Here is a 12,070-nt window from a genome sequence, read left to right as displayed (position 1 = left end):
AACATTTAGTCATTTTCCATCCTTCCTATCTGCTCATGTTTAATTCAGATCCCAGTTGCTTCTTTTGCTTGAGTAATTCTGAGTCAGTGTAATTCATCATGATGGAAACTGAATTACATTGATTTTAAAATTAAAGTCTCCATTATAAAGTGCATTTTCCAAGAACTTTCAGGAACATCCATTCCTGAAACTTACCTTTTTCTGTTTATGAGCATCAATTAAAATATTTATAATTATTGCTTGGGATGTGTTTTACTTACCCTTTTGCTTTTTGGTGCTCCAAGAGTGTCTTTAGTTCTTCTTACTAACTTCTTAAGGATCATCTCCTTGGCTTTGGCAGCTGTCGTATTGATGCTAAAATTTATTGCAGAGACCACAATTTCTTTATTATCATATCTGGATGAATTTTTATCATCCTTGATTTTAACTCCTGGATTTGTAGTTTTATCTATAATGCCAAGTATGGAAGAAATGTGGAAACATATTGAAATAACACTCAAAGAATATTTTTCTTGAAGGTGTTAAGAAACATGGAAATTAATTTTATTATATTGTTATCATTTTCAAAAATTTACTCTGGCTATAAATCAGAGAAGGAACACCAACTTTGAAATGTTTCCAAATGTTTCCTTACTTTGCATAGTAAACAGTGCCTCTTAGCAACAACAGCCAAACACAACAGCATGAAAGCTTAGAGAACCCTCTGTCCATTTATTTACATATATGCATAACTCTTTATAGTTTAAAAAAATTTAGATACAACACACAAACAATTATATTTGTTAAATTTATAATGAAATTGTTCATGAAAGAAATAGCACCTAGGTGTATCCACCAAAGGCATGTCCATTAGGTCATAATCTCTGAGTGGAAATCACAGAGAGGGGTTGTTTGGGATGGTGCTGTAACAAATGTAAAGATAAAAACAAAACCATAAAACTCATCAGGCAAGAATCTGGTGCACAGGCCCCTCTCCTTTCTTACAGCCATCTCTCGACCACTCCTTGCTTTCTCTTAAGAAGTAGAGTTTCTGCTCTCTCTCCAAACTACTGAGTCAAAACTTTCGAGGATAAGGTTCCTTAAGCTCCACATGTTCTATTTCATATGTATATATACTTTTCTATATATCTATTATATAGATTTGAAAGCGCCCCACAGAATCATAACTATTTCTAAAAGCATCAAAGAACTGAATATTTTTTTCAGTATTCCTAGGCTTAGTCTACAATTCCATTGATACACTAGTTTCTGTTTTCTGGTAAGTAGGTAGACTACTGTTCTACCAAAACATTGCAGCTTTGGAGTAGATAGAATGGTTTGAGAGGATTTTGGATATTTTTCAGGAATTTTTAAATTGCCAACTGCAATTTTCATTCTGAGGTTCGAATGATGCGAGATGACCCGTGTATGTCTGAGACAGGAAGGTGTTGGAGCTGTTGTGTAATACATACCTTGGCTTCCTGTCTTAGGAGTTTCAGAAATCAAGATGCTGATATTTTGTTTCAGACTGTTGAAGTAAATGTTTCAGCAATTAGTTTCTTTAACACAGTAGCCATAAAACAAAAACCAAGTAAAGGATCAGTGTGTGCTTAATTTTCTATCTCTTACAAGGAAACAGTCTTTCTTTTTCTTGGTCACATTTTACAGATAAAATTAGTGTCACCATTAGAACAGAGAAACATTAGAAAACATGGTCATGCTAAAAAAACAAGCTGGGGAAATTCATAGGCTATGGGGCTATTGGGTGTTTTCTGTAGATAGTAAGCCATTCACTCACTTTCCCTTTATAAAATGCATTTGCCCTATGGATCACTCAACAAAAGCCTCATTCACCTTTATTTCAATATGACTTGAACAAAAGTGGTGCTGAGAATAAAGCAGATGATTCCAAGCTGTATTGTGAAGATAGAACATACTGAACTAGTAGAAAATTTGATGTTGGTTAGGGGAAAAAGTGTTCTCAAGGAGTGTCCATTTATGGGAGATAGATTGGTGCGAGGAAAGGGAGGGATTCACAGATGATCCCTAGGTTTCAGGCTTGAGTAACTGGGTTTCACTTATTGCAGTGAGAAACACCAGAGGAAGAACAGGTTTGGAAGAGAAATCAAGAGTTATGTTCTGACTATATTAAGAGGCTCATGAGATATCCAAGTACACATGTGACATCAGCAATTGATGTGAGTCTAATAATTACAAGGAAGGTCTGGCATGGGGCTCCCACAATTCCATCTTCTTATGCAATTCCATAATAGTGGGCTGCCCTAATATTTTAAAGGAATGGAATTAACTTTAAAATTTTCACATTTTTTGCAATTTAGATTTTGTTTTCATTTGTTTTACCTCAAGGAATGACAGAGATAGCGTTTTTTTGTAAAAAATATTTTTATATTTGATAGCAAAGAATTATATCTCTAGTACAACAAAACCGATTATATGCAGTACTTTATTTGTGCATTTAGGTATTTTTTCCCATGAGGGAAAATAAGTTATAGCTGTACTTTGCTATGGAAAAAAAAAAGATTTTTTAATTTAGTCATATTGAAAATAAAAACAAGAAGTTCTATTTAAATAATTAATCTAGTTATTAATATTTTAGAAAAGTGACAATTATCTTCTTAACACCTAAATCACTGCATTTTTATGTAATAGGTTTGCTTTTTAAAATAGGGGACATTTACATATGAATGCAAACATTCTTTTTATCAGACAAATTAAAATTAGAATTTAATATATACAACCTTTTATTTTTAATTTCATTATGTAATAGGACTTCCCCTAAAGTTGATCCATATTTCACATCAAATGTTCCAAAATCCTCTAGTTTTTCCAGCATTTGATTAATGGTAGTTGTTTTCCCAACACCAGAATCTCCTAAGGGAAAAATATACATTAAGTTAGATTTATATGCAAGAAAATGAATAGATGCTAATATATTAAAGTTAAGCAGTAATATATTCTTGTATTTGAAAATTGCATTAAAATTACCTTTTTACTATTCCCTTTAAAAATGTGGTTAAGAGTAAACCAGGAACTTAATATGAAAACCACACAAATTATTTGATTACTACTTATCTCTCTCAAAATCTAATGTTCATATAAGTCTATCACAAATTATTTTTGCTTATAGCACAGCAAAACTACTTTACCACATGAATTAATTGCCCTAAAATTTGTTGCCAACACGAATTTGATGATAAATTCCTAACTGTAACATAACAGGGAGTCATAGCTTTACAATTCACCAAATGGTAGGTAAAAATCATAACTAAACTGGAGGCAACATATGGGTTATCCTAGAGTTCTACCTTCATTTTTCTTGAATTTGAGTATGGTCCTGGGAAAAATATTGTCATATAGTCTCTAGCGAAAGGCTACACAACTTAAAAACTGGGAAACAGAACCCACTGAATGGGTTGAAATGAATGTTAAGGAAGAGTAGGAAGTGCATTGAATTACTCAGTTGATAATGGAAAAGGATTGAAAAATTTTATCATAGGGTTGGGAAATTGTTAGGCCATTTTTAGAAAATCAGGTAATTTCATTTTATTCTTTCTTTGATGCAGTGATGTGTGTAAATTCAAATTAAGCCAGTCAATATTACTGTCATTAGTAGCCCTCTAAGGACCTTGGCCAATAGGCCATGGAGCCATATATATAAATTATTATATATTGTTATATATTAATCTAATTATTTATATTAATCTAATAATTCTGCTTCTGGATTTGTCTTGATGGTAGTGAAAAGATGAAGAAGATTTATAATGTCCTGGGTTGTCAAATTTGTGAGGAAAGAAGTATTCACCTAACATTGGTAAAAAAACATAATCAATTTTGTCATAAAACTTTTAGGGCATATTTATTCCCTCTTACAAAGTACAAATAAAATGGTTAGGCTGACTGATTACTAATCAGCCTGAAATTCTCCCTCTTTAAATATTTTCAATACCTGTGAGAAGTACAGGACAGGAATTCTTTAAAAGAAGGCTTATGAGAAAAGAAAGGCATGTTGTTTCTCTGGTAGCAGTAAAATTCATGTTCTCTCCATACCCTGCTATCTTCAAGAGATTTTCACTGTATCCTTGAGGATCAGCTATTATTAAAGTTCCTAAGTTAAAAATTAAAAATGTTTCAATTTCTTCTTAATGTATTACCCATAAAAATATCAATAATATTCTTCAATAAAAATAGAACAAAAAATACTAAAATTTATATGGAATCACAGAGGCTTAATTAGAAGCAATCCTGAGAAAAAAGGAAATGGAGGCACCACATGACCTGACTTTATCCTCTATAAAGTAACAGCTTTGATCTGACCCAAGAAACAGAATCAAAAACCCCAAACCCAAAAATACATCCACATATATACTTATACTTAATTAATGACAAATGTGTCACAACCGTACAATTGAGAAAGGAATGTCTCTTTAACAAATGGTGCCAGTAAAACTGGATGGTAAATTTAAAAGAATGATTTGAATCATTCTTTAACGCCATCTGTACAAAAATTAATTCTAAATGGATTAAAAACTTTGACATAATATTCACAATATTAAAAAATACAGAAGAAAACATTAGCAATGTGTTTCATGACTTTTATGATAAAGGTATTTTCAGAGACTTGGCTGCTATACCAAAGTAAATAAAAGCAAAATAAACAATAGGAATTAACTCAAATTAAAGCTTTTATACAGTGAAAGAAAACATTCTTAGATTAAGATATCCCACTGCCTGGAGAAAATATTTACACATTACACAACTGGCCAGGGGTTGATATGCAAGATGCACAAGAAACATACACTATTATATATTCCTTTCAATTGTATAATCTAAAAGCTGCAAGTTCACTTTGTTCATACACCACAGTCTTGAATTGTGTCATGAGGCCATCTTAGATATAAGGGAGGTTTAGCTGGATGACCAAGTGCCAATGAATCTTCTATAGATAGAGAGTCAGGAAATAATGAGAATTGACCCACAAGTAGTCTGTGCGACACAGGTATCAACAGAAAAAGTATATGGAAAGATAAGTGAAGGTCAACTTAACACAATATTGCCAATTTTTATTATCAATTAACTTCTCCATCATTTTCCTTTGTATTCATCAAAGTCCTATTTTCCCATCTTGTTACTGAAAACAGAAATACTTTATTTCCCTATAGCCCCACACAATGAATATGGCATACACATTAGAATATTGCTGTATTAATGCATATGGAATGTTTATTAAACATTTAAAAATACTGGGCCTCCCCAGTGGCACAGCAGGTTGAGCGCAGCGCTGTGAAGCTGTCCGCAGCCGGTTTGATTCCCAGTCAGCCAGGGAGAGTCCCACACAGTGCACCAGTCCTCTCCTGTCTCGCCCGCTGCTCCCCTCAGTAGTGTATTTTGGTCCTTCTGCTTGTTCTGCTCCCTGCTCTGTCTCTGGTGGATTCCCTCACCCTCCTGCTCCTCTGACCTATACCCCAGTGCTTGTATAAATAAATAAATCTTTTTTAAAAAATTATTTAAAAAACATTTAAAAATACTGAGTTTTAAAATACATCCCCTGATGACAGATTAGATTAGAAATATTCTTTTGGAAATTAAAAAAAATCTTATCATAAGAGGTGATTTTTGAAGCATGTGAAGGATCTGACGTTTAGATCCCTGTTAAAGATTTGAGTTTGAAAGCTGGGGGTGGAGGGAATAAATTTCTTCTAAGTACTCTACCAGCTGTTAGGGCATGTTGGGATTACAGGAAGTAATGTTTTAGATTAGAGAAAATACCTCTGGTTTCCACAGACACATTTATGTTAGTGCCAACACTGGGTCATTTTATATATATATATTTCAGAAGTATTTTAAATATAGCTACATGTGACAAATATTGTGCAATAGAGCCTTGGTATTTCCAAAGGAATTTCATTCATGTAGACCTTTGTGGATGTTTCATGATTTTGATATAGCTGGTTGCTTTCTGACAGAAAATCTTACAGCCATATTTTGAAATTCTTTGATTAGGAAAACCTGCCCTCAAACTTATTCAATTCAATTTGTATTTATTGAATTTCTTCAAGAATACTTCATGAAACTTGATGACTAAGTTCCTGTCTCAAACGTCAAAATACAACAATTTTCTATACAATTTTTCTTTTGTAGAAACAGAAGATTGAATAATTTATTGTATATGTGTATTTGTCAAATTATGTTTATACTTTTCTAATTAGCAGTTTCCTTCACAACCAAGTATAGCTCTTCATGCATGCTTTTCCATGTTGGAAGTGGTTCCTTATTTATACAAGAACTGGGGCACAGGTCAGAGGTGCAGGAGGGTGAGAGAATTCACCAGAGACAGAGTGGGGAACAGAACAGACAGATGGACCGAAGACACTGCTGAGGGGAGCAGCGGGCAAGGCAGGAGAGGTCTGCCACACCATGTGGGTATCTCCTTGGCCGGCCGGGAATCAAACTCACACTGCAGAGGCTGCGGACAGCTTCACAGCGCAGTGCTCAACCCGCTGCACCACCGGGAAGGCCCGTTTCTCTTTTCTACTTTCAAAAATATTCGTTGATTAAAATGATAAGTATTTCCATTAGTAAGACTTTCAGTGAAGCATAGCTTTACAGTGGACAAGAGCATCAATCGAATATATTCCAACTTTCTCAGAAAATAATTTTCAAAGGTTATTTTTTATTTTTTAAAAGATTTATTTGTTTGTTTGTTTGTTTATTTATTTATGCAAGAACCAGGGTTCAGGCCGGATGCACAGGAGGGTGAGAGGATTCACCAGAGACAGAGTGGGGAGCAGAACAGGCAGATCTACTGAAATACACTGCTGAGGGGAACAGTGGGCAGGTCAGGAGAGGTCTGCCGTGCCTTGTGGGACCCTCGCCAGCCAGCCAGGATCGAACCGGTGCTGCAGAGGCTGCTGACAGCTTCACAGCGCTGTGCTTAACAGCCTGCGCCACCAGGGGAGGCCCAAAGGTTATATTTTAAAGGGACATGTCTTGTACATATAATAGCTAAACAGATTCCTATACAACCTTTGAATACATCAGTCCTCAAAGCTGCTGACATGAATACCTATACATATAAATGTAAATATATGAGTATGAGTGTTATAATTATTACCTCGTTGAATAATGGTTTGAATATTAGGAAGTAATTCAGACCATGGTATGAATTCACATTGCTGTATATCCACAAAATACCCAAAGACAGAACATTCACCAGTTGGTAGGCTGATGTCTACATGCAGAAAATATAAATAAGTAAATCCAAGTAAGAAAGATGTGCATTTATGGAATGTTTCACTATGATATGATCTTTATCTGGAAGATATTTTTGAAATAATATTCACCAAGGGTGTATCTCTAAGATGGGCTTAATGAATATAAGCCCAATGATTAAAGAGATCCAAAGTAATAGTCTAGAGTAAGCATAATTGGCATATCTCCCTCCTCCCAAAACTTACTTATATGTGGGTTGTATTCAAATAATTCACGAACAAGTTTGTCAAAATCACTGGTTACTTTTGCAAGAGAAGTAGATTCAAAACCCGAATACAAGAGTATATCATCTTCATGTTCATCTTCACGTTTTAAAGTTCCTCCAAATGCCCACATAAATGCAAACACATAAAGCTTTTGAATCATTACTTTTAATTTATCAGGATTTTCCTTCAGACTCACTGCATTTTCAGTCCTGGGGTAGAAATACATATGAAAGTGTGAAGGTTTAAATATGCACAAGATACCTTTTGCCTTTTGGGACTCTGCATAAATATTTTTGGATTAAACATGCAGCATATAAGATTCCAAAAGTGACTCTCCTGTCCTGCAAAAATGGCACAATTCTAGCACTCTAGTTTCTATAATTTATTGAGCACAAACTAAATACCAGGCATTATTCTAGATACCTAGCACATCACATTATTATTCCAGTTTTATAAATGAGAAAATCAAAGCTCAAAAACATTTAGCAACATTTCTTATCTCATAAATACCACATTCATGAAATGTATTAATATCAATTTTATTTCTTTCTAAAATTTGTACAATCTGGAAAAATGTATTTATATTATTCATATAACTCAGTATCAAAATTTGATGCTCTATTATTAGATAAAAAGGACTCTGAGTTGGAATATAATTAATTCAAAATGGGTTTTCAGATTAGGAAGTCACAAAAGTGTTTTTGGTTTATTGACAGGTAATCAACCCTATGCCTATATGAATATCTGGTACGTTTTAGGGACTAAAACATATTGAAAGAATGTAGCTGACCTCTTTTCTGTATGTTCAAATTTGACCAAAGCTTTTTCTAAAGGTGGAGAATTTGTTTCTTCAATGGAAATGTCCTTCAAATCTTCACCTTAAAAGGAAAAGAAAAATTTTCTAGAATTATCAGTAGACCTAAGATTTAGCAGGTTAATTACTGAGGTTAAGTCTTTAACATTGTTTCTATGTGAACAATCATAGAACCATTTTGTTTCACATCTGGTATCTAGAGTTAACTAATAAGACCATATTAGGAGTAACTTTCTAAGCAAAAGAGGAGCAGAGAATGCCCCTGGACTGTCTAAATCAATCTGTACTTATTAAGTATAAATTTGCACATTTTGGGAGCCTTCATTCTGTTCTGACACCTTTTTATATTTGATCCTAAATGCAAATTTCAGAACATTTAAGTGACTACCTCCAAATATGGTGCATATTACAAACTAAATAATAAATAGGTATTTACTCTGACTTTTTTCCTAGCTTCTTCCACTGATCACAGTTCATTTTCAGTCTTCTTTATTTTAGTATTTCAGGTTATAAACTTCATTCTGAATTGCCCACAAACTTTGAAATATAATTCTTTTGTTCTGTATGTCTTTATTACCTACCTCTCCCTTCAGAATACAAACTTCATTATGGCTGAGATTTTGTCTTAGAGGAAAAATTCTCTCACTCAACCTTGGCTATACAATACAGATAAAACCCAAGGAAAAAAAGCTTAAATAAATTTAATGAGAAATCTTTAAAAAAATAAACACTGTAGACAAAGCTTCCTTGAGAAGACAAGGCACTCATTCAACCATTACTGTTATTATCTCGTTAGCTAAAGTCGACTAGTAAATACATACATACTGATTACTATGTTATTTCTATTATTTTTTTCTTATGAAAAGGTGCATTCTAATTTTATTTGTGAGATAGGGAAAGTGATTTTCTATAATATTGGACATTTTTGTTTTAAACTTTCTAAAGACTGTGGACTCTAAATATTTCTTTTAGGAACCTACATTTATTTAAATGTTATAGAAAACTGCATTTGTTCATTTGATGATTTTCACTAAATTTGACATAGGAGGTTCTTTGGCCAATAATATTATAACAGTTAATTCACTACTTGTAATACTATCTTTACTCGGTAACTTCATCAGTATGTGGATAGCTTGACTTCACTGGCAGATGAGTGTGTTGGCTTTCTCCCTACAGACCTTGTGTTTCTGAAGAGTTTGTTTCCACAAAGTAATGGAAATGTGAGTTTTTCTTTATCAGTCTATTTTGTTTCCTGCTGTATCCATGGTGCCTAAAACAGTGCCTGGCACATAGAAAGTGATCACTAAGTACATATTGAATGAAATAATTCAGTTCTTTTAAAGAATTTTTAATAAGCTCTCCCCTTTGACCCAAGCATTACTTAGGACCTAAGCACTTTTTAATGTCTAATCTTTATGGGTTTTTTTCCCCTTTAGTTATATATCTTTTTGATTTATCATTTAATGGTGGAGTGGTCAGGAAACATAGCCTGTGTAATATACTTGAAATATTTTGAAGCTTTTTTTTTTTTTTTTTGGTAAATGATCTATGGATGCTCAAAAGAACAAATATTCATTTCTTCAGTACAAATGTCTATCTCCCTCTTACTATCTTGGCTGGGGTAGGAGATAATTTCGAAGACTTTCACTTGCCTTTCCTATGACAGCATTTATTACCCAGGCCAATGATCTAAAGTGGTCAAATTACTTAGTGTGACAAATCTAATTATACATTGGGGATCAGGAATATAAGCACCAGTTTTTGTTGTTGTAATTTAGGGGTGTCCCAGTGGACTCCAGTAAACTGAGCCCTAATCAGGATTCCATATTTCATTCATTACCTAATCCTCATATACTCTACTCTAGTGGAAGAGGAGCATAATGATGCTTCCGGTTGCTAAAACTGTATTTATCTCTCCATAGTACAAAATATTTAATTAAATAACTCCAGTTGCCTTTGGAGAAGGAGCATTTTTGTAAACATGCTCCATGACTCTACAGAGGGTCTAAGCCTCCAGAGAAGTAGTTGAGTTCAGTGGGTTCTGGTCACAAAAACTTTGTTCAGGTCTAGAAATGGGCAAGGATCATGATATTTAATTGAGAAAACTATTCTTAACTTTCTGGTCCTTGATTTCTTCTCATGGTACAAGCTAATGTTTGATAATATATTTTGTTCCTAGGGGTGCTATAGTCTATTAATCATCTTCATAGTTCCCTAAGAGTCCTATTTGCCCACATACCACACCCTCTTGCATTCTGCTGGTCACCATTGGACCCTCTTGTTTCAGGACCCCACTACCTCCAGTACTATCAGTGAGCCCAGTTCAGTAATCGTTTTCCCTGTTGTCAGCTCTGTTCTATAGAGAGCCACCAGTGAACATTTTAATAAATACATGCCTTTGTGGGTTTACAGCAGTCTGGGGGTTCAAAATGTGAGGTGAGAATTTGTTCAGATGCCCAAATGTTGGGGTTGCTTGGTTAATATTCTTTGGGATTTGGTCACTTGGTTTATTAAATCCTAGTCCTGTGCTTTCACTGCCCTCCACCTACAAGAAGTAAGCATCTCTTTGTACGCAATCTGAGAGGCCTTCTGAGAAGGGTTGCTAAGATATCTTAACTATGATTATTGATTTGTTTATTTAACACTGTTTGGCTAACACTGGGTAGGCTCTTACCATTAATCTACATGGAAAAGATTTTGAGTCTTCCCAGACTCATAAAATAACCTACCAAACCATAGGAGATAAGAATGTTCTACTTTCAGGGCCTCCCCTGGTGGCACAGCAGTTGAGTGCTGGCCTGCAAAGCTGCCCGCAGCCTCTGCAGCGCAGGTTCCATCCCAGGCCACCAGCGAGGGTTCCACATGGCACACAGACCTCTCCTGCTGTGCCTGCTACTCCCCTCAGCAGTGTATTTCATCAGTCTGCCTGTTCTGCTCCCCGCTCTGGCTCTGATGAATTCTCTCACCCTCCTGCACTTCTGACTGTACCCAGTGCTTGTTTAAATAAATAAATCTTAAAAAAAAAAAGTTCTACTTTCAGATAGTGAGGGAAACCTGTATACTATTGTGATATTTTGGCTTCTTCTTATTTATGTTTTACTATTTCCATGTTCTTACTTTTGCATAATTACAGCTTACCCTAGGATTTTGGATAGATGTTTCCCACAATTTCTATCTGAGAATCTTTAAAACACAGTAAAACTATTCTTCCCTAATAAAGACTCTATGAATTCTTTGAACTCATTTTTCTGTTATCCTTCAAAACTTAATGTGTTTCATTTTACTTTATTGATATGCTCCTCTGTAACTGAGTTTTAGTTGTACCATATGCATGTCTGCTGTTGTTGTAAGTAAACTAAAAATTCCTTTTTCTTTTATAAAATCTAATTAAAACATGATTAATAATTGGCATTTATAAGCTCAGCTATTGTATCATTAATATGGTTTAGGGAATGAACAACTCACTTTGTCCAAAGCCTCCATTTTCATGAATGAATTCAAAGAAAGCATCAAGAATTCTGCAGAGGGTTATAACAATTGTTATGTCCTGTACAGGAAATGGCTGAAATTTCTTGTATTTCTTTATAAACTGTAGTCCATTTGTGATGCTATTTTTAATCATGAATTCAAGACAATCCACTCCCGATTGACTCATAATTTTAGAAGTCTTCATAAGCCATGACTTAATGTAAGGCTCCCAACCCAGATCAATGGGATCCTAACAATAAAAAGTAAAAGATCATTTTATGTCAATCAGTAAAAATAGTGTCTTCCTGCTTTC

At 34.3% G+C, this 12,070-nt stretch overlaps 1 protein-coding gene across 1 annotated transcript in view; it reads right to left on the bottom strand.

The window, feature by feature from the left end:
- Positions 1–12,070, bottom strand: part of DNAH14 (dynein axonemal heavy chain 14) — a gene marked incomplete at its 5' end in the record, with an annotated part of 230,846 nt that overhangs the window by 97,664 nt on the left and 121,112 nt on the right. Inside the window, 8 exons of the mRNA XM_084254058.1 lie at positions 261–448; positions 1,452–1,507; positions 2,739–2,871; positions 3,947–4,105; positions 7,112–7,228; positions 7,455–7,684; positions 8,266–8,353; positions 11,755–12,007. Coding sequence (XP_084110184.1) covers positions 261–448; positions 1,452–1,507; positions 2,739–2,871; positions 3,947–4,105; positions 7,112–7,228; positions 7,455–7,684; positions 8,266–8,353; positions 11,755–12,007 — 1,224 coding nt within the window. The remainder of the gene's footprint in view (positions 1–260; positions 449–1,451; positions 1,508–2,738; positions 2,872–3,946; positions 4,106–7,111; positions 7,229–7,454; positions 7,685–8,265; positions 8,354–11,754; positions 12,008–12,070) is intronic.

The sequence above is a fragment of the Talpa europaea genome (genome assembly GCF_964194135.1).
Source record: "Talpa europaea genome assembly, chromosome: 14".
Lineage (NCBI taxonomy): Eukaryota > Metazoa > Chordata > Mammalia > Eulipotyphla > Talpidae > Talpa > Talpa europaea.
Note: the sequence above shows the minus strand (reverse complement) of the source record. Positions and strands in the feature narration are given on the sequence as shown.